Below are 23858 nucleotides of genomic sequence, written 5' to 3'. Positions count from 1 at the left end.
GATTGCCTCCCAGGTCTGTCCTCCACCCAACAGTAACAAAATCTGGAGGGCAATAGGACCTAGGGAGATTCAACCCTGAGGCCGAGAGAGACACACCTGCTTAACCGCGTGGGTGGAGCAAGTGTGGGAGCGAGCTAGTTAGGGAGGGAGGGGTAGAAGTGGGCGTCTGCTGCTCTGGGGCAAGAGGAAAGCTGTAGCCCCCTCCAGGGTTCGGGGGTCGTGATAAGAAATCCTTCTAAAGGTTGGCCCAAGCCCCCTTTTGTTGCGCCTCTACGCACCGAGCATCTTTCATCTGCCTGCCCTGGAAGTCGCAGACTGGTTTTGTTTGGTCCCAGCTGTCTCTCCCATTCCGCTCACCCCCGCCCTCTGTGTGCCTTAGTTCCTGAAGTCACCAATCTCTCACAGCTGGAACTGCGGGCCGGCAGGACCCAGGCAGCAGACGGCGCCCAAGAGTTTGGTGACATTTGTCCGGCTGGGTTGGCACCCCGCACGTTGTATTTTTCGCTAGCGAAGTTTCTCGGTGGAAAAGAAGCCCCTCCAGTTTTCTCTGGATCCTGTAGCGGACGCGCACGCCACTTCGCTCCCCGGTGACTGCGCTTGGGGACGGGGCTGTGGCTCTGCTCCTGCCTCTGGTCGGGCTGCCTTGGGTGCGGAGCTTGGGGGATCCCGAGAAGCCGACGTGAGAACCTTTGACTAAGCGTGGGTCTGGAGAGAGCGCCCGCGAGCAGGCGAGCTAACAGCCGCAGCTTAGCAATAGCTAGGTACCTGGTCACTGAACTGAATCCCGAAGGGACGTTCAGGCTGCAACCCCCACTTCTGACTGGCTCAGTTCTCGGCCGATTTGAGAGAGCACACTGGTCAGCGCTCCTCGAGAGCAGCTGCTGAGTGTGGGTGCCCCAGGAAATCGGCCTGCCCCGCTGCCTAGAGGGCTGCGAAAGGCGGAACCGCCACCGAAACAGCAGTTCCCATGGCTCCTTACACGACTGGAATTGGACCCCTGACTAGGCGCTAAGATGTTTGCTTTTGCCTTGTCCAAATTCCACAGCACGTGTGTTGACGATTGGAATCCCGGCCTAATCAAGAGTCAAGTTCAAAGTGGTACTCCTGGATCCTTCATCTCAAACTCCAACAAGTCTAATTTGAGACTAGAAGAGAGGGATCTCCTGCTCTAACTAGTAGATCTCCGTTCTGGAATTGGACTTGACAGCTTTCCTCACCAATACTTCGACTGCAGCTGTTGCACGTTCTTTGGGGGGGTGGGGGAGGGGCGGTAGTTCTCTGAAAACCAGACCACAACAGTTGGAACCTCAACAATGGACCAAGTTTTTGAAATTCCCGAAGAGCCAAACGTGGAGCCGATATCCTCTCTTGAGGAAGATGTCATCCGTGGGGCCAACCCCCGATTTACCTTTCCATTTGGCATCCTCTTCTCCACCTTTTTGTACTGTGGGGAGGCAGCATCTGCCTTGTATATGGTTAGAATCTACCGGAAGAATAGTGAAACCTACTGGATGACGTACACCTTTTCTTTCTTTATGTTTTCATCCATCATGGTCCAGTTGACCCTCATTTTTGTCCACAGAGACCTGGCCAAAGACAAGCCACTATCATTGTTTATGCATCTAATCCTCATGGGACCTGTTATCAGGTGAGCAACTTTTCCATCTTTTCCCTCCTCCTCTACCCCCACTCATTGTGCAGAGAAGGATGAATTTAATATTTTTAAAGACTGCTACTGTGCCTCTAATTAAATCGATTCTTCTATTCCCTCCCACTCTTGACTTTCCTGCCTGCCACCCACAAAGTCTTATCTGCAGTCTTAAGTGCCATCGCAATGAACATGTGGCATGTACCCGTGTTCCAAAACCATGTTTGGTACCATTAATAAGACTTCATCTGACAATGTTTGCTATCTGAATTTGAGACCAATTGATGTGATCACCTTGTGAACACCGGCCATAGCTTTGGAGTATGTTATTTTGACCCCGCCTTTTAGATGCTCTTTACATTGGGTGGAAGTTCCTTATCCTCTCCGTCCCATCTCACATTCAGTTTCTTTAACTTGAGCTGCTTGGGCTGCTGTGACTGCTATTTTCAAATTTTCTGGAGTTATTTGACATCTGGGAAATATTTTAAGCCATTTGTGCTCATCTGGTACCCCAGCCCTTTGTAGTTTGTTTTTCCTGGCAGTTTATTGGTCCCCTGTTTATCCCTTTGTATCTTTCTGCAATAAAGGTACACGGTTAGAAGGGGCAAAGGAAGAAAGTCTATCTGGATGCTGTAGCACAATATAATAATATAGAGTCTTTCCATTCTGATTGCTTTGAAAGGATAAGAATGTGCCTTATCCTAAGGGGGACAGGCATCTGCATCAGAAGTCTCATCTGGATGCTACGGGATTTTCAAGATAGAGAGATGTTGCAAAATTTATGAGGTCAGTAGGAAAGAATGGACCAAGTTTATCTTGATTGCAAGAGAGGCGGAAACCTGCAGTCAGCTGAGGAATATGGATCATAGTGTTGATGTTGTAATTGCGATTAGGGAGATGTTTCATCATCAGAGACATAAACAGTCTGAAACTGGCTAAGGATGGAACTCTTTAAAGAAAAATTTTTATCAACATATTTAAACGGGGAGGAATTGATTATGCTCCATCAGTGAAAATTTGAGACATCAATAGAAACAGTGGCCTGGAATTCAGGAGACCTGGAATCTAGTGGGCCCCCCTCGCCCCCTCTGTCATTGACTAGTTATGCAGCCTTGGTGAAATCCCTGAAGATGCCTTGAGCCTCAGTTCCTTCATCTGTAAAATAAATGGCTTGGGCTAGATCATGGGTCTCAAACTCAAACACTTAACAGGGGTCAGGCAAGTATCATAAATGAGCAAGGGAAGACAAGTATGAGAAAAACAGTAGCTTCATGTGTGATGATAAATAAAAATGAAGTTTCATTGTTAAAGAAATGATGGAGAGTAGTGAGTGCTATGGCAATCTGGAGTCCGCAAGATAAGCCTAAAGGAGGCAACTGCTCCACAGCTCCAGTTCGTTGTTTCCTTGTGGGAATTCAGACCCAGTATCACCAAGGCCCCAACTTTTCAGGAGAAGCACTCAAGACAGGATTTTGTGGGAAATAGAATGACTTAATATTTTGACAAGTGATTTTGGTAATTAAATAAAAACACTGTCTGAACCAAACAAGACACAGCTGTTCTTCAGATGTGACTCAGCTGGCCTATACAAACTCTGGACTGGGTAATCTAAAGGTCCTTTCCAGTTCTAAATCTTTGAAGTTAAGCTGTGAAAGGAAGACCTCATCTTGAACTTTGAATCAAGATGTCATTTAGAGATGTCGTCAGAGGAGCAAGGAAACCATTCTTCTCTCCCTTTTTAAATGTAATCTATTGAATTAAAAGTTCAAGTGCTCTTTTAAAAAAATTATATCGATTGGAGGATAATTACTTTACAATATTGTGATGGTCTCTGCCATACATCAACATGAATCAGCCATAGGCATACATGTGTCCCCTCCCTCCTGAAGATGCAAATTTCAGTAAGTACTTCCCCAGCTCCCCATTTTGACTTCTCTCTTTGCTTTGCGGCCTCCCAAGCCATCTTTAATTTGGACCATCCATAGTTTTGAGTACTCTGTTTCATTTTTATCATTTAACTTTGACTAGATATGATTGGAAAGCATTTATAATCTCAGTCAGCTAACCCTACAGCCAGGAAAAATAATTAAAAGCTCATAGATCATATGCTTGATAATGCTTATTTTCAATTTCAAAAATTACATTTTTAGGTAGGTAGGAACTTGATTAGTGCTATTAGGCACATGAAGGTGTTTGGAGGGCCTGGCTTTCTTATGTGAAATGCAAAGCTACCTCTGGAAGTGAAAATGTATTCTCATGTTGTGCCATTTATAAGCAAGGCAAACATGCTTACGTAAACCAGTAAATAGCCTTAAGAATAGAAGCAGGAACAGGATTCTTCATGCAACCGCCCCCCCCCCCCAATATTTTATTCAGCAATAACATTGATGGGCTTGGGTTAAAATCTAAAATCTTTTGTTGGAAGTGCACATATGCATTTTTCCTGAATCAGAGGAGAAAGTTGCTTTTTTTTTTTCCTTCTCTGTTTTTTCCTTCCATCTTTTTCTCTCCTGGATTTCAGTTTTCCTTACAGTGTGGATGTTTCAAGCTACATGCTTCAAGCTGGCACACATGCACCAATGTCAAAGGCATCCTGTGGATAAATGATACAAATGAACTTATTTACAAAGCAGAAACAGAATCATAGGCTTAGAAAACAAATTTATGGTTACCAAAGGTGAAAGGTGAAGGGGAGAGATAAATTGGGAGTTTGGGATTGACATACACACTACTATTTTTTAAATAGGTAACTGGGATTTGTCTGGTGGTCCAGTGGCTAAGACTCTCTGCTCCCAATGCAGGAGGCCTAGTTTGGATCCCCAGTTGGGGAAGTAGCTCCTACATACCACAAATAAGACCTGGTGAAGCCTAATAACTAAATAAATATTTTTTAAAAAATAGATAACCAACAAAGACTTACTGTAGAGCACAGGGAACTCTGTTCAATATTTCATAATAATCTAAATAAGAAAAGAATTTGAAAAAGGATACATGTATATGTAGAACTGAATCACTTTGCTGTACACCTGAAACTAACATAACATTTTAAATCAACTATAGTCCAATATAAAATAAACATTTTTAAGAAAAGAGAGATCCTGTGGAGAATGGCAGCCAGCCAGTGCTCTTTCCTATTAGGTCTAGAGAGCATATAAATCTCTGAACTTGTCTTTGGTCTCTTTATCTGTTAAATTTCATTGCCATTATCATCTCCTTCCATCACTTCTCACTCTGTATTCTTTGCTTCCTTCTTATTCTTTTATTTACTCAGCAAATATTTATCAAATGCCCACTATGTGATAAGGGCAGTGGGTGAGATAAATATAGCCCTTAGCCTATCAGGAACGGAGAAGGCAATGGCAACCCACTCCAGTGTTCTTGCCTGGAGAATCCCAGGGACGGGGGAGGCTGGTGGGCTGCCGTCTATGGGGTCGCACAGAGTCGGACACAACTGAAGCGACTTAGAAGCAGCAGCAGCAGCAGCCTGTCAGGAAAGACAGCTTAAATTTCGACACAACTGTTCCAACTTATCATAAAAAATAGTCCACAGTTTCCATTCATTTCTCTGTGTGTGGTGGCTGGGGGGGGGGGGGGCGGGAATTCCAAATCAAAGAAGATTTTCCTCTTTTATAGAGAAAGAATGAAGTTTAAAAGGCTGTTGTTCCCTAAAAGGTCAAGAACAAGCTTTAAAGAGGTCTTTTGAAGTTCCCTAGGTATATAGTACATTGGGTTCTGAGTTGCCAAGTCTTTTTAATTACCTTTGTTGCTAAATGGCTTTCCTGTGTATATTTTAAATTATTTAAATTTTTTATTGGAGTATAGTTGATTTATAAGCACCCCTGTGTATTTGAGAGGTTTTTTCCCAGATCTCCTCCAAGACTTTTTGGCTGAGACAGTTATACCTGTGGGCTTTGTCTTGAAAAAGCAGAGCTTAAAAGACCTGATTATGAAGCTGAAAGGTTTTAATAAGCAACATTTTTCCTCAGGAACTTAAGGTGTTATGAAAACCAGAGCCTTTTGGAACCTTCATCATTTTCTCTCAACACATTATTAATGTTTTTGTATTCAAGTCATTTTTCTGTTATAGGCTTATTATTAAGGAGACAAAGCAATTTCTAAGTCCTCAAATACTTCTGAATTGGTATTCTTAGGTTGGTCGATGACCAAATGAACACAAAAGATTTAGATTCAAGTGATTTATAGAAGGCATGACCAGCTGTTTGACTCATGAAAATTGAGAAGAACAGGAGTGAAAGAATGGCAAAAAGTAGCACAACCTTCCTGAGTTATTTATCCCCTCTCACCACCAATTTCTTTCCTAGGACAGCTTTAGTTAAGTTCCCATGATGCTTTACTTCTGCAGATGTTTGGAAGCCATGATTAAGTACCTCACACTGTGGAAGAAAGAGGGGCAGGAGGAGCCCTATGTCAGCCTCACCCGAAAGAAGATGCTAATAAATGGCGAGGAGGTGCTGATAGAATGGGAGGTGGGCCACTCCATCCGGACCCTGGCTATGCACCGCAATGCCTACAAACGTATGTCACAGATTCAAGCCTTCCTGGGCTCAGTGCCCCAGCTGACCTATCAGCTCTATGTGACTCTGATCTCTGCAGAGGTCCCCCTTGGTAGAGGTGAGTGGGGTCAGGTGAGGGGCGGGTTCCACTAAAATCAAGGGTCTTAGAAATCTAGACCTGAACTGTCCAAGATACTGGCCACCAGCTTCCTGTGACTATTTAAAATTAAAAAATGTATTTCCTCAGTCATACGAGCCACATTTCAAGTACTCAGCAGCTATGTATACCTCGTGATTACTGTATTGGTATTATAGAACTTTCTGTTGGACAGCACCAATAGTCAACTTGCAGAGCCGGATATCTCAGGCCTGCCAGATTTCTTAAACCTGAGTAAGGTATTTAGACTAAAAACATCATAGATAAACCGTCTCTGGGCCCAGAAGTGAGTAATACCAGCAGCCAGTAGGACATGTTTCCTACCCACAGTGTTTACATTGCATTGAGGGTGTTTGGTTGGTTGGTATAGGGATGGCTGCCTTTTAATAAGAGTTTCCCTAGTATTCTGATCATGAGAAAACATAATCACTGGGTGAAAGCTCCTTTTACAACTTACATTCCATACTCAGACCTAAGTCAGTTAATACAGGAATCTGCATTTTTTGAAAGTACCCTGATTGATTCTGATCAGCCACTTTTGGGAATCACTGATTGAATCACTCCTTCCTTCCGTCTCCAGTGGGGAGAAAGAAAAAGGGTATGGATTGAATATTGGTGAGGGTCAGGCCTGGCCCCAGTTCTTACCTTCTCTGTGTTCTTTAGAAGAAGTTACCAAAGAGGTCACTGTCTTAATCTCTCATTTGTAAAAGAGGGATCCTGGGATGAGTAAGCCTCTAGCAGAGGATAAAGTGTGAGTCAGTGTTTCAAAAGTTGAGATAAAGTACTGTTAATGACTTTTAACAGCCTAAGATGAGCTTCATCTACTTGGGCCTGAGCTGGTACAGCTGTGGGTATAGCTTTGGACCATTTCCTTATTATTATGTATTGACCCTGCTTCACAAAGCCCCATGTTTCAAATAAGTGTAGGGAGGAAATATGTCCTCTTTTTTCTCTGCTAAGAATTGTTCATGAAGTTCTGCTGGTCTTGAAGCTTTTTGCATACCTAGAATTGACAGTAGTTGGGGAGAAAAATCTCTGGAAATGATTCCTCCTGAGAATTTTGAGGGTAATTAAATCACTTAATTAAAATATTATGCATTATAAAAGTAATACATGCACAGAACGAATGGCCTGCAGGTAATTGTATATGCACAGACTATTTCTATGAAGATATGCAAGAAACGATTTACCTCTAGGGAGTGAAAATGAGCAGTCACCTGGCTTTTAGCTTTTACTTTATACCCTTTTATATGTTTTGAATTCCTTTTCACCATGATCATGTATTACTATTTTTGGTCATTTTTTTTTAATTATAAAAATCAGACATGATTATGGTAAAGATTCAAAACTGTACTGAATATATGTAAAATAGGAGAGGTAATCTCATTTCCCAAAGGTAATCTGTTTACCATTTAATGTATATCCTTCCAGACTTCTTTTTACTGTGTAAATATAAACATACATACAATATATATATGTGTGTGTAGCTACCCTTGTGGCTCAGATGGTAAAGAATCTACCTGCAATGAAGGAAACGTGGGTTCAATCCCTGGGTCAGAAAGATCTCCTGGAGAAGGAAATGGCAACCCACTCCAGTATTCTTGCCTGGGAAATCTCATGAACAGAAGGAGCCTGGCAGGCTACAGTCCATGGGGTCAAAAAGAGTCAGACACGCCTGAGCACATGACCCATATATGTTTGCCCAAAAAGAGCTGTATTAAACATTCTTTTCAGCAACATGTTTTTTCAAAAGTATACCATGTTTCTTCAATAGTTAATTATATATACATATATAATAATTATAGATACATATATGATAATATAAATATACTATATATTTCTTTTATATGAATTGAACCATTCTTTCTTATTTCCCTAATCTTCTGTTGGTAGGATTAAAGTTTATTTATAATTTTTCCATGCAAAGTTTTTCTCTGATTACAGACCATGCTTCTTTGAACATCTTTATTTAAAGTGTCTGTGTACTGGAATGAGACTCTGTAGAATAACTTCTTAGCAGTAGAATTGCTGGGAGAAAAGATATGTATGTTTAGAATTTCATCAGTACCGCCAAAAGGTTGCGTGAATTTGTTTTCCCAAGTGTATGAATGTGCCTGTTTCTTCATATCTTAAGCTAAACACTTGTATAATTATAAGATAATTATTTTAATTGCTTTATGAGTGAAGCTGAACATCATTTCATGTTTGGACGTTCTGTTCTTATCTCTATATAGTACTCATTTTTCTAGTGTGATGTTTGTGTTTTCCTTATTCATTTGGATGAACTATTCACTTATTCTGCCTATTAATCCTTTCCCAGCTGTGGATAAGTGTGTATGTATACATTTGTATAATGTTCTGTATGTGTGCACATACACACATTTTAAATGTGCATATATATGTCATACATGTAAGAGATGTGCAGCACACTATATGTAAGGGACAATATACTTGTAGTATTTTCTGGCATTTTGAAGTATTCAATTTTTATGTATTCATATTCTTTATTGCTTTTAGGTCTTGTGCCTTTCTTACAAAGGCCTTTCACAGGTCATATCTGATAGAGCAGTTTAGCCTGATCTTCCAAACAGAATGAATTTTCAGTTTGTCAATTCCCCCACCAGAACACAAAGCAAGACAATAACAATGAAAAAAAAAGCATTTTATTGAGAATGTGATTGAGATTGCACTCCATTATTTAGGTTATTTTGGAGGGAGTTTACATGTTTTGCAGGATCAGTTAATTTCATGTTAGAAGATAATTGAACTTTCGATTTCATTTAATATTTAGAAATGACTTTATTGAGGTATAAATGACAAAAACCTCTACCTATTTAATGTGTACAACTTGATGAGCTTGGAGATAAATATACCTCCATGAAACATCACTACACTCTATGCCATAAATATGTAAGAACTCTAGCAAGAAAATTACAGTCAATCCTGGGTATCTGCAGGGGTTTGTTTCAGGGACCCCTCATGGATACCAAAATCTGCAAATGCTCAAATCTCTTATATAAAATGGTGTAATATTTGCATATGACCTGTGTACTTCCTCCCATATACTTTACATCATCTCTAGGTTACTTATAATACCTAATACAATGTAAATGCTATGTAAATAGTTATGGATATGATGTAAATACTATGTAAATAGTTGCCAGTAAATGGCAAATTCAAGTTCTGCTTTTTGGAACTTACTGGAATTTTTTCCCAAGTATTTTCCATCCATGTTTGGTTGAATCTGTGGATGCAGAGAGCCAACTATATACAATTTGACTGAGGTACACTTCATTAAATGTTTTTAAATATACTTCAGTAAAATTGTATCATTTTCTTGTTATAGGTCTTACACATTTTTGTGAGGCCTATGTCTAGGTGTTCTATCAGTTTTTAAATCAACTAATTTCCTAAGTGTTAGGGTAGTGCCTATGTAAATTAAATGCATCTCCTGCACTTTAGGAAATAGAGAATGGTGATGATGATGATAGGGGCTAGCAGATAGAGTTTACTATGTTCCAGGGATTTCTCTAATGTAATCATTTCATTTAAATCTTCACAACAATGCTATAAGACACTTGTTATTATCCACATCTTACAAAATGAGAAAACAGAGGCACTGAGAAGTTAAACAAATTCCCCAAGGTCCCATAACTAATGGATGGCAAAAAGGATTGGCATCTAGGACATCCACCTTTAGAACCTATATTTCTAAGTATGAAGTGACAATATTAGTCACTCAGTCGTGTTTGACTCTTTGCAACCCCATGGACTGTAGCCCTCCAGGTTCCTCTGTGCATGTGATTCTCCAGGCAAGAATACTGGAGAGGGTTGACATTTCCTCCTCCAGGGGAAATTCCCAACCCAGGGATCAAACCTGGGTCTCCTACATTGCAGACAGATTCTTTACCACCTGAGCCACCAGGGAAGCCCAACTATATCACTATACAAAGGTTGTAGGGGAAGCTTTCTGCAAGGCCTTATTTTCAATTCTTTGGTGATTTCCCCTATTAAAATCTTTCTGATGATACCCTCTCTCTTAAGATTTTGTAAACTACTTTTTGGTTTCACTTTTCCTCATTTTCACCCACCCTCCTATCTTCTCCTTGCTACCCCTCTTTTTTACCATTTGCTCTGGGAGGCCATCTGGATCAGCATAGATGAGCAAATTCACTAGCAGCATTATGACCTCTTACGGCATGTGTCTATTTGTAGGGAGACAGATGGAAGGTGTTTTTACATTAATTGGAAGCATCAAGTTTTCTGCCTTTTATTACACTACTATCAGCAAACGAGTTCTAAGTTAAGGGAAAGCATCACCACACTTGGCCAGCTATACATCTGCCCTGAAGTTCCAAACTCCATAAGGAGCATCAGCTCTTGAGGATGGCACTGAGTGTGGTTTATACAGCTAAGAGTTTAACAAATAATCATTTTGTACTCCTTAAACTAATACAATGTTATATGGCAATTATATCCCAATACAGCTAGAAAAAATTATAAATAATAAAAATAAAGCTAAGAGTAGGCACTTTAGTCTCCCATTCCAGTACTTGAGACTGCAACCCTATACTTAGAGCTGGAAAAGATCTTGGAAACAAAGCTGTGCTTCTTTTTGGCTTTCCATGGGGAGGTCTTTACTTCTCTTGCAGATTAAATTGACATTTCAATGGCTGTAATGACCTGAATCCAGTGTTTTTATGAGAACAGAAAGCTCCAGTGTTTCTTTTGGATGAGTACACTTGGGCCTCTCATTCTCCTTGACAGTGCTAGATCTTTCTTAGTGACCAGTATCCTCTGATATAAAGGAAGGAAGAAAAAGAAAGGGTCACTGAAGTTGAGACTCAGAAGAGCAAGTTAGGGAGCATACTGATCCTTCAGTGATATGGATGTTATGGGCTAGGAAATTTTTTTTTTAAAACCACTCTGCCAGAAATTTGGGGATTCCTAAAGTTTACCATACCACTGATGTGATAAACTGGCATTGCTGGTGATTAATACAAGCAACTCTAGAATATCTCAGTGACCTAGGAGACTGAGGCACGTAGATATTCAGTGATTTGCACAAGCTTCTGCACTGCCGAACCAAGGACTTCTAATTGTAGATATTTTACTCTGCCTCTCTAAATTCAGAATTCTTCGTTAATTCCACAAACATTTGTTGAGCACCTACTATACTCCAGGCAGTGTGCTAGGTTCTGGTGACACAGCAGTGAACAAAATAGACATGGCCCTTTCTGCCCTCTTGGAATTTCCGGGATATATTTTATATTCTAGAAATGCACACAAACAAGATTACTTCCCTGAAGAAGATATTCCTCAAAGCAGGGAATTCTATAACCAAAGGCATTCTCTCTGAGTCTTCTAAGACAGGATTTTTTTCAGATAGAGTTCTCTCTGCCTCCAGCATTGTTTTCTCAGGTTTCATCAGGTAGATGCTGCTTATCCCTTTATATGTACTCTTTTTGTGTTAGTGACCTCTCAGTGCTAGTTCTGAAAGTGTTAGTTGTGTTCAACTCTTCTATGACCTCATGGGCTGTAGCCCTCCAGGATCCTCTGTCCATGGAATTCTCCAGGCAAGAATACTGGAGTGGGTTGCCATTTCCTTCTCCAGGGGATCTTCCCAGCCCAGGGATCGAACCCACATCTCCTGTGTCTCCTGCATGGCAGGCAGATTCTTTACGATCTGAGTCACCAGGGAAGCCTTCAATGCTTGTTCTGAGACTCACTTTTTAAAAACATTTATTTTGTATGTTTATATGATTATTAAAGTATTACAGTACATGTTCATTTCTAATTTCATGGGAAATTTAGAAACTAGAGAAATGTAGAAAAACAAAAACTGCTACAGTCCCTATCACACAAAAATAATTAGTTTGTTTCCATTTTTTTCTGTGAATGTTCCTGGTTTACACAGCTGTGTTCATTCATAGGTTTTCTCTTAAGCCCTCAAATCTTGCCTATCGTCTCTCTGGATCTCTGGGTCAGAGTACAAAGTTCATCAACATTGACTGCCTATTTTTTCTGTTTCTTTTCTTCTTTCTTACAGTGGTGCTCATAGTCTTTTCCCTGATATCTGTCACCTATGGGGCTACCCTCTGCAACATGTTGGCTATCCAGATCAAGTATGATGAATACAAGATTCGCCTTGGGCCACTAGAAGTCCTGTGCATCACCATTTGGCGGACATTGGAGATCACCTCCCGCCTCGTGATTCTCGTGCTCTTTTCAGCCACCTTGAAGTTGAAAGCTGTGCCCTTCTTACTGCTGAACTTCCTGATCATCCTCTTTGAGCCTTGGGTGAAGTTCTGGAGGAGTGGTGCCCAGATGCCCAATAATATTGAGAAAAATTTCAGCCGAGTGGGCACCCTGGTGGTGTTGATTTCCATTACTGTCCTCTACGCTGGCATCAACTTCTCTTGCTGGTCAGCTTTGCAGTTGAAGTTAGCAGATAGGGACCTTGTTGAGAAAGGTCAGAACTGGGGACACATGGGCCTGCACTATAGTGTGAGATTGATAGAGAATGTGATCATGGTCTTGGTTTTTAAGTTCTTTGGAGTGAAAGTGTTACTGAATTACTGTCATTCCTTGATTGCCTTGCAGCTCATTATTGCTTATCTGATTTCCATTGGCTTCATGCTCCTGTTCTTCCAGTACCTGCATCCGTTGCGCTCACTCTTCACCCACAATGTGGTGGACTACCTCCACTGTGTATGCTCCCATCGACACCCTCGGGGTACGGTTGAGAACTCAGAGCCATCTGCTGATGCTGAAGCAAGGCAAAGCATTGTCTGATTCTATCTTTCAGATATTTGGGGATGGGTTGGGGGATGCCAAGACCAACTGTAGAATTGAAGGAGATGATGAGGCTCTTGGGTGAATATCCACCAGGATATTTTTTTGAGTTTTCTGGTAAGCCTATCAGAAGAAAGAGCAGCCCCCAAATAGATTTCATTTCCTTAAGATTGACTGCTATGTTTGTCTTTTATATTTTGTCCTACCTCCTTTCGAAGACAATGGGCTGCTTTTCTGGGTACCTGATGTCCTCTGCCGGCATTCAGAAGTTGTTTTGTGGAATTTACCCGGCGTTTAAATGTTCTTTTGATGAATTTGTGGGAGAGAAAGTGGTCTCCCCGTCCTATTCCTCCACCATCTTAGCTCCTCCTCAGACTGACTGCTATGTTTGAACACCAAGGTAACTACTACATATCTGGGAGAGTCAGAGATGTCATTCATATTCCATCCACCCTGGTCAGCTGTCTGGCTGCCCTGTGAGATAACTTACATCCATGCACCTAAGGCTCTCTGTGACCTTTAAGCTCTGCTCATTCCCTTGAGCATTACTGAGCTTTCTGTGGACTGAACTGAATGACTCAGAATCCCACCAGAATATATCCTGACTGAACAGAGGATGTGACTGTTTACCAGCTATGGGTACTGCCCAGGAAACAGTTTGACTAATGTGGAACCTGTAACTGTGAACGGGGCTGGAGTCTTTCAATTCCAATGAGAAACAGTGATTAAGAGGTAAACCCCCACTATTGAAAGAGCTGTCCCCCAAATGAGTTAGCTTTCCATTAGGACTTTACTAGTGATCATTCATCAGGGATCTTTTTTTTTTCCAGAAGCCCTTCAAAGACACACTGTGAGGAGGGAGTTCAGAGTAGGATTCATTCAAGGCATAAAGCAGCATGACTCTCTATCTCAGGGACCTGCATGAGCCTCCAGTGTGCTGAGTGGAGTGGTTGAGTCAAAGCTCTTACTTCTTGCCTCTTTATTAAGGATTCCCTCCAACCTGGCTTTGTTGTGCTCTTTGACCAACACTGATGTAGATCTCAGAGAAGCTGAACTGTAATTGAAAATGTTTCTAATGTGTGGAAGAAATGAAAATTGCTTTGTGTCTCCTACTTTCCTCAGTATTTTGTTGATTCATTTTTTTCAGAGAACAAGAGAGGTAATAATACCTAGGACATCACCTTTATGTTGTTTGGGGTTGGGAGAGTGGCTAACACCCCTAGGTGGAGTGAAGGCAGAGGAGGAAAACCAGATCACGTTAAAGCATCAGTACTGCTTTCTGCCCACAAGATTTTATTTTCTAATAAGGAGCATATGCTTATCAACCATCTGCTCATTCCTACACCCCCAGTGGAGGAATGCAGATCTCCCTTCCTTATGTATCTTAGTGTTTATATCTCATATGAGTTGGATTGGGAAGATCCACTGGAGAAGGGATAGGCTACCCTCTCCAGTTTTCTTGGGTTTCACTGGTGGCTTAGCTGGTAAAGAATCCTCCTGCTATGCAAGAGACCTAGGTTCATTCCCTGGGTTAGTAAGATCCCCTGGAGAAGGGAACAGCTACTCACTCCAGTATTCTGGCCTGGAGAATTCCATGGACTGTATAATCCATGGGGTCACAAAGAGTTGGACATGACTGAGTAACTTTCATTCATATGAGTTGGGTATTTTGAAGAGAAAGTCAGCTGGATGCCTCTAAAGTCACCAAGGATATGAAGCTTCTATGGCCACTGACAATTGGGACTGAGTATCCTAGCATTTACCTAACTAATGGTTGCCCCTCACAGACCAAGAAAGTAAGGTTAACTCCTAATAGCATGAATCAGTTGTGCCCACCACAATGCCGTGAGGAATTGTGAACAATCTAATCTAAGAGTCCTCATTCTCATCCAGTCTTACTCTTGGGATCTTGGTAAGAATTTATCTTTTGCCATTTCTCTTCCTCTTATCTAATGTTGGAAGAACTCCCTCTGCTAAGCAGCAGGGTGTGAGCCAAAATTGTCCTATTTCCTGACATGTCTTGTGTGGTTTTGCCATCTTCAACCACTGTTTGGGGCTGAAAGGATTGGATACTTATTTTGGGGAAGAGTAAAGTGACTTGCTTTTGAGAAGTGGAGATTTCCTCTTTCAACATAACTCTCCATTCCTCATCCTTATCTTTCATGATGGAGATGTAGGTGGTTGTCATAAAAAGCACACACCACTGTCCTCTGATTGTTATTCAAGGTAATTTTGAAAGAAATAACCTACCAAATCTCCAGAAGAACACACTGCCTCTTTGGAATTCAAGCAATAATTTCTCCCTAGTGGTTAATGTGCCTTCCATTATTTAAGAGCAAGAGGAGTGTGGAGCTATAATTTAGTCCAGAAAAGCCATGTGAGTCAGCTACTTAAGGATCAGGTGCTATGAGAACATAGAAACACACAGTTGACCCAGGCAAGCCAATTGGAGCTGAAGTGGAGATACAGAGGGCAGAAAAATGTGGCTCACGCCAGACTAGACATATTTTCCTGCATGTATCCTTTCCATCCTCAGCGACTTAATATGCCAGGAATGCAGAGTTTAGGGTGAAGATTGTGGAGCAAGTTCCACTTGAAAAACCAGCTGCTATGTTTTCCACAGAGAAGAGACACCAGTGATACATTACACAAATGAACCTTCAGAACCTCCTGTAGGTGGTGGCCTTTCTGTCCCATAGCAATCTTATAGATGCACAGGAGATGCATTGTGGAATATAAGAATAGAGCAGAGGAGTGTGCTCCTTTCCATCTGCAAATACTTCTTTGATTACTCTCTTTTTACCTTCTGAAACCTTAAAGCAACACAGGGTACTTTTAAATTTTATTTTTAATTGAAGGATAATTGCTTTATAATATTGGGCTCTGTAACAACATAGAGGGGTAGGAAGGGGTGGGAGGTGGGAGGGAGGTTCAACACAGGGTACTTTTGTAGGGGCAAGTCTGAGTGGGAGAGGAGGCAGAGATGGGGCCAGCAAATGGACCTTGGAAAAGGAGTACAGAATTACAAAGTGCTGGGGGGAATGCTAGAGCATTGTAGCAAAAACTATTCTTATGTCATTGAAAATTCAGTAGGCTAAGTATGGACAAATGAACATATTAAGAAAATGAATTATTAATAAATAATAGTTGTCAATTTTAAAGACTATGGGCATAGAACCATGAGGCACTGTAGGAGAATTAAATGCTAGCTAATATTTATGAGCACTTATTATATGTCTGGCATGGTGCTTTATATGCATTATTTCATTCAATCCTCAAAACAACTCTTTTGAGGGTAAGTACTGTGATTCTGCATTTTACAGATGAAGATTCTAAGGCATAGAAAAGTGAAGTGACCTCCCTGAGGTCACAGATAGTGTCAGAACCAGGATTCAGTCTTGGGCACTCAGGCCCCAGACCTTATACTCTTGATCATGATGTAAACTTGGCTAAGTCCTCTTAGGTCCTTTGTGAAATTATTTTAATGTGTTAGTGGTTTCAAGAATAGTTTGTGGGCTGTGGCTGGGTTTATATCAAGCATGCTTTTTCACAAATACTTATCAAGGGGTACCACTCAATTCACTCTAGAGAAGGGTCAAGTCCTGAAAAGCCTATGAGGAAAACTGAGGATGTGTTCACATGCACCTGTAGGCTGGAGACTGAGACGGTTGGGAAGTGGGGTTGGACGGGGAGGGGAAGGATGGTGAAGAGAATCATTTCCTTTCTAGTTTCAGGATTTTGACTCCTTATGTTCTTAGACACACACCTTCCAGATCCTGGTTGTGGAAGTAAAACTGGAGGGAGCAATTCCAGTCAGGATTGTATGACCACTTCCTCCAGAAATAACCAATCAGAGCAGGGGAGTGCTGAAGCCCATTCTCTTATACTTTTCTCTGGCTGATACTGCCCTTACTGCTGTTGAGAAGCTGATCCACAGAACATGCTAGAGGATGGGGACACTACAGAATAACACCCCTCCAGGAGCTGTCATAGCTCTGAGAGTCTAGGTCAACCTTGAGTGCTCTTTCAGCTAGCCCTCCTCATGCCTGCACCTTACAAGGCCATAGTCTTTAGCTTTACAGAACTGATTACTAATTCCTGGGACAGGGTGAGCTGGATGGCTATAGGGTTGGGTACTCCCCCAAACAGTCCATATAAATCCATGAGGCTCTGTCTTTGACAAATCTTTTAGCACAAAATCAGTTGACTCTGGACCCTCCAAAGTATTTCCCAAGAGTGGAGATCCTCCTTCTCTGAAGTTTTTGCTTTTGGGCTTTATTACTGTTGGGAGGCAGGGATATTGAGTTATATCCTTTCAACTGAGAAGGAACTTTAAGACCGAAAAATGAAGCAGGCAACTCCATAAAGTGCAATTATGAAGTTTATTGTGGGCATAGGCAGGATCTGGTGGACAATGACCCAGGGATATTCACAGCTGCACTCTATGCCCCCGAAAGGGGTATGGGGGAGTTGAAAAGGGATCAAAGCTAAAAACAGAATCTGGCTACCAAGGGAGACACACATTTGCACCTATGGGAACCAGGGTTCTTTCCTCCCCCATCCAAGGAGTCTCATTATCATTAATCATCCAGATCAGCAGAAAGTATTCTTCCAGTTTTCATATCAGATGAAGGCAAAGCTAAAAGTTAATAGGGAACTCAACTGGCTTGGGTGCATTCCTAGTGAGTAGGCTAAAGTTAAGTCATGCAGAGAAGGGAGGGAGTAGGACTCTGACCCTAGGAGCTGAGAAAATGGGGTCAGTTTGATTCAGCCACACAATTACTGTCTTCAGAGGACGCATAGGCCCACAATTTTATGCCTTTCCTCCTGAAAGACTGGCACCATCAGTCATACACTTCAGGCCTTAGAAACTCTGCAGTGCACAGTGAAAGTATGTTGTGGGCCTTGGCAACAAAACACATGCCATGTGAATCTGGGAAATAGCGAGGCCAGTCTGTGTAAGATATGAAAGCTACCTGCAAAAACACATTTTCATATATGGAAATAACATCTGAATAGCACTTTATAATATTCAAGACACACACATATTAGCTCTCTTACCAATGTGTCATTGTTAGGACAAGCCCTCTGAGTTGCACACGTGGGTTTGCATTGTTCTAATGGGAGGAATCAGTTACGAGGATGGGATTAACATACAGATACTACTATATATAAAATAGATGAACAACAAGGTCCTACTGTATAGCACAGGAAACTATACTCAATATCTTATAATAACCTATATTGGAAAAGAATTTGAAAAAGAATATATCTATATATGTGTGTCCATGTGTGTAACTGAATCACGCTATAAATGTGAACCTAACACAACATTGTAAATCAACTATACCTCAATTAAAAAAAGAAGCCTAGCAAGGAGAATGTAACAAAGATAAATTCAGCCATGAGTATATTAAGTAAATACAATAACTAATTTTCAGTTCTGTTCATCAACTTTTAAACTCGTATTTTGTGCCTGCAGAGTCTATGTAGATATCTCAAAGAGCTACATAGATGCTGAAAGACAAGTGAATCCGAAATATTGAGTATAAGTGATGTTGGAGATAAATAGGCACCTTCATATTACTGGTATGAGAGTAAACTATTGGCACGAATTTTCAGAAGGTCACTTGTCAGTATTTGTCAAAATTACATGGCATACTTTTTGTCTCAGAATTTTAACCTCTAGAAATTTTTCCCCATGGAAATATAGCCACAATTGTGCAGAGAAAGATGTATAAGGATATTCATTGAGGCACTGTTTGTCTCCATGAAAAATTATTAACTTAAATTTCCATCTATAAGGAAAAGATTAAATTCTTGCAACTCCATAATTGAAATACTATCAAGTCATTAAGAAGAATCGTGTAGGTGTATACAGCAGGTGCTGAGTGAAAAGACAGGTAAAAAAAAGCAAGTTGGAGAACAAAATGTATAGGATAAAGTTATGAAGAATTACTCAAGCTTGGAAACAAGGGTGTGATAGGAAGAATGATGCCCACCCCCTCCTGCTCTGCCATAAAGATCTCCTTGTCCTAATCCTCACAACTTGTGAATATGCCATCTTATATGGCCAGGGAGAATTAAGGGAGAATTGCTAATCAGTTGGCCTTGAAATAGGAACTTATCCTGGATTATCTGGGTATGCTAGAGAACACGATGTGAAGATGGAGGCAGAGATATTTGAAGATTTTATAATGTTGGGTTTAAGATGGAGAAAGAGGGGACTTCCTTAGTGGTCCAGTGGTTAAGACCCTATGCTTCCACTGCAAGGGTGCTAAGTCATGTCTGACTCTTTATGACCCCATGGACTGTAGCCCGCCAGGCTCCTCTGTCTATGGTATTCTCCAGGCAGGAATACTGGAGTGAGTTGCTATTTCTTCCGCTAGGAAATCTTCCTGACCCAGGGATCAAACCCGAGTCTCTTCTGTCTTCTGCATTGGCAGGTGTGTTCTTTACTACTAGTGCCACCTGGCCAATGCGAGGGCCACGGATTCAATCCCTGGTTGGGGAACTAAGACCCCATGGTGGTGCAGCCAAGAACATAGTAATTAATTAAAAAAGAAAATATGTTGACAACAATTTAAAAAAAGATGGAGGAAGGGGCTACAAACTGAGAAATGAAGCTCTAGGATGAAAACAAGGAAATAGATTGTCCCATAAGGCCTCCAGAAGGAGCCAGGCCCTGCTGACACTTTGATTTTGGCCCATGAAGCTGGTTTTGGATTTCTGACTGTCATAACTGTCGGAAAATATTTTTTAAAAAAAAACTAGTTTATGGTAATTTATTAAAGCAGCATAGGAAATTAATACAAAGGGAAGAGATGATTACTTGATGCTTTAATGTCACATTGAAAGCATTTTCCAACACACCTATTTAGGTGTCATCTGACTCTTTAGGTCTAGAGAAGTATAATTTAGCACAACTAATGAGGATTTAGTCATTTTACAATTCTGTAAAACTGATGCAATGATATTTTCTGTCCACCTAAAGAAGACATCACGATTTTGGTTCTTATTGCCCTCTTGGGCATTAATCAACTTTGATTCTAACTTAGCAATGTTATTTTAGCAATCCTTTGTTTTTTTAACTGACTGTATATAAATACCAGTTCTCACATCCTCTTTTGAGTTAACTTTACCATCCTGCTGGTTTCCTCCTTCATGAGTTAAAATTAAACTTTGCACATGCTCACACTCTTTGTATAAAACTTTTCCTGAACACTTTGAGACTCATACTTCAACAATGATCCCATTTTTTGTAAAAAAACAAAAACAAAAAACAAACAAACAAAAAAACTAAAACAACAATATGGTGGTGGGAGGAGCTGGAGGAAAATGTTCCACACTCTTTACGGCAGTTCTCTGGATGGGGAAGCGGGGAAGATGATTGGGGATTTCTTTTGTGTTGTTTGCAATATTTGACTTTTGTATAATTTTATGTGGTGTTTGTAGTCTGAAACATATATTACTTTAAAAAGTAAATATATGCTAAAAATGATTCACGCAGTGTCTGTCCCCAACAAGTTTAGTATCTGGTTGGAGAGGGAGAGATGTAATGCATACAACTCACTAGAAATATAAGGCCAAGTATGATAGATGCCTATGAAGGAAGTGGGCTCCTATCTGTTTAGTGCTTGTTAGACACCAAGCTTCGTGTTGGATCATTTACATAATTTTATTTCATCACAACAGTCCTCTGAGGTAGATGCTATCTATCTCCATTTTTTCAGATGAAGAAACTAAAGTTGAGAGGGATTTGCCTAAGGTCACACAACTATTGTGCTGAGGGAAAGAGGCAGAATTTGAATCCTGGTCTTTTTTGTTCCAAAGCTCACACCTCTCCCATTCTAATACACTGGGTCCCCATAGATGTTCGGTCTGATGGTCTAGACTGGGTAGGACTGAAGTCACGTGATACTTTATACTCAGCTTTGGCTCTTTAAAGGGGGCAGATGCATTTACAGAAGGGAATGAAGAAAGCTTATCTCTAATATTTACCCAAACTAGCCTATGGCTTAGCCTGCTCTATATAATTTTCTGTCCTCCATGTGCTCATATTCTTGGCTTTGGATATTAGTCCCTTCTTGCTCTCTGGACCCATTTGACTCTGCTTCTCTGGTTTACCCATCTCTGCCTGCCTCACTTGACCCTTCAATTTGCTCTTTCCCCATGGCTTGGCTCACTGCAATTAGGACAAAGAACAATTTCAATACCCAAAAGAATTTCCTGGGCTTCCCTGGTGGCACAGTGGATAGGAATCCACCTGCCAATGCAGGGGACATGGGTTTGATCCATGGTCCAGGAAGGTTCCACACGCTGCAGAGCAACTAAGCCCATGTGCCACAACTACTGAACCTATGCACCCTAGAGCCTGTGCTCCCCAACAAGAGAAGCCACTGCACTGTCTGTGCACCACAATGAAGAACAGCTCCTGCTCGCCGCAACTAGAGAAGGCCTGCACACAGCAACAAGACCCAGTGCAACCAAAAATCAATAAAGAAAAGAATTTCCTTATACTACTCCCTTATAGTCACACCCTCCCCACACCCCTAAACCCTGGCAACCACTGACCTGTGCTCTTTCCCTATACGTTTGTCTTTTTGAGAATGTCATACATATGGAATCACACAACCTCTTGCATTGAGAGTTTCTGAGCAGAGGAGTGATGTAGTTAGGGCCATTTCAGGAAGATCACTTTGGAGTTGTGTGAAGGATGAATTGCAAGACAGTAAAACTACATATCGAGAGACCAGCTTCAAGAATTTAAGCTGGAGATGACCATATGTGGTACATATTCATTAAAGGGCTTATTGTAATTAATCAAAGAGGTGTAAGGGAAAAAAGAAACTAGATCATGGTTACATATTTTTGTTTCCATATACTATAGTGTCCACTGATTACTCCAAGGGTATAATGGTACACTCAGAGACAGAAAACAAAACAAACAAAAATAGGACACAAGAAGACGCATACAGAATAGTTCAAATTTTGTTTTTAAAAAAAGACAAGTGTATGTAGATAGTAAAATGTCTGGAAGGTGTATAAATATATACCAAGATCTTACTGTGTTTATTTCTGCATGATGGAATTACAAATGATAGTTTTCTTCTATATAATAAGAAGAAACTATTATATAAGAAACTTCTATATATTCTAACTATTCTATATAATAGTTTACATTTATTTTTTTCTTTCTTTTTTTAGTTTTCTGTTTTATTTTTTTAAATTTTATTTTATTTTTAAACTTTACAATATTGTATTAGTTTTGCCAAATATCAAAATGAAAAGCCATATTTCCTCTCCTCTAGCTCTCACACCCCAGCCCTGATGCCTGGAGAATAGGATATATACAGTTCTTTGTTCCTTTTTACCACTTGATATAATTCTAGGCACACATTAGACACAATAAAATTTATCATCATCATTTTATCAGTTATATTTCTTTTTTTTCCTTTTTAATTTTTTTTAAATTTTATTTTTTAACTTTACAATATTGTATTGGTTTTGCCATATATCAACATGAGTCCACCACAGGTATACATGTGTTCCCCATCCTGAACCCTCCTCCCCCCTCAGTTATATTTCTAAGTCATTAAGGAAAGAGTTCAGGTACTGTAATGAAGTGACTTGACCAGAATTACACAACTAAGGGTAAATCAGAATGGGATGTAGGGCTCATACCCCTAATCTATATTTCTTTAAAAAATCCTTTTTATTATAAAAGTGTTCAAACATACATAAAAGAAGGAATATAATATACTCTCATGTACCACCGCCCAGCTTCAACAGTTATCATTTTGCCATTCTTATTTCATCAGCTTCCAGTCATTGTTTATCTTCATCTGACTGGTGGATTTTAAAGGAAATTTTACAATAATTACTTTGGTGTGCAATTTATAATTGTTAAAGGCATTAAGAGATACACATAAGCACTATGCCATCATCACATCCAATGAAATTAACAATAATTCCTTAATTTCAGTCTGTATTCAAATTTTCTCAAATGCTTTCAAGATGTCATTGTAGTGTTGGTTTGTTCAAATCCGGATCCAAACAAAATTTGTGCATTGCACTTGGGTAATGGGTCTCAAGTCTCTTTTATCCTGTAATAGTCCATACTCCCTTTTTTAAGTCACTAATTTGTTGAAGAAACTGGCTCATTTTTTTTTCTGTAGACTATCATGCACTCTGGATTTGGGCAATTGCTTTCTTACAATATTGTTTAACTTGCTGTCCTGTCACCTATATTTCCTATGAACCATTAGGTCTAGAGATTATTGATTAGATTCAGCATCAATATTTTGGCAAGGACACCTGATAGATGGTGCCAGGTGCTTCCTACTGCAGCACCTTTTGAGGTTCATCATGTCTGCATATCTCCTTTTGATTGATGCTAAATCGATCAGTGAGTTAAGATGATGCCAGCTTATCTCCCCAACTGTAAAATTTCCATCAACCTTTTATCTAATAATCATTGCCTAGATTATTATGGAATTGTAAAATGGTGATTTTCTAATGCTAACATTTTTTCTGCATTTATTAGCTGCAATTCCATAAATAACAATTGTCTCTCATCAGCTCTGTACTTACTCTGAGACATCATTTATACAAGGAAAGGCAGGATAAATGATTCATTCATTTTCTCTTTATTGGTTTTTTGAGTAATAAGTTGTTGCCTTACCAATCTCCAATGGTGTTCAACAAAGTTATTTTTTTTTTTGCTTTTAGCATCATTATGAAT

General features: G+C 40.3%; 1 protein-coding gene across 1 annotated transcript; it reads left to right on the top strand.

Annotated features, from left to right (window-relative positions):
- The first annotated feature begins 396 nt into the window (after positions 1 to 396).
- XKRX (XK related X-linked) lies at positions 397 to 13347 on the top strand. Its single transcript, XM_027534889.1, has 3 exons — positions 397 to 1648; positions 6012 to 6280; positions 12369 to 13347. The coding sequence occupies exons 1-3, from the start codon at positions 1314 to 1316 to the stop codon at positions 13112 to 13114; spliced, it is 1350 nt and encodes a 449-aa protein (XP_027390690.1). The 5' UTR covers positions 397 to 1313; the 3' UTR covers positions 13115 to 13347.
- The last annotated feature ends 10511 nt before the right edge of the window (positions 13348 to 23858 follow it).

The sequence above is a fragment of the Bos indicus x Bos taurus genome, chromosome X, assembly GCF_003369695.1.
Source record: "Bos indicus x Bos taurus breed Angus x Brahman F1 hybrid chromosome X, Bos_hybrid_MaternalHap_v2.0, whole genome shotgun sequence".
NCBI lineage: Eukaryota > Metazoa > Chordata > Mammalia > Artiodactyla > Bovidae > Bos > Bos indicus x Bos taurus.
Note: the sequence above shows the minus strand (reverse complement) of the source record. Positions and strands in the feature narration are given on the sequence as shown.

Bases quoted from the DNA above. Each gene is read 5' to 3' on its own strand.
- XKRX (XM_027534889.1), top strand. From the start codon at position 1,314: ATGGACCAAGTTTTTGAAATTCCCGAAGAGCCAAACGTGGAGCCGATA. The intron at 1,649-6,011 runs GTGAGCAACTTT...TTACTTCTGCAG, and splicing joins CTCATGGGACCTGTTATCAG to ATGTTTGGAAGCCATGATTA. The intron at 6,281-12,368 runs GTGAGTGGGGTC...TCTTTCTTACAG, and splicing joins AGAGGTCCCCCTTGGTAGAG to TGGTGCTCATAGTCTTTTCC.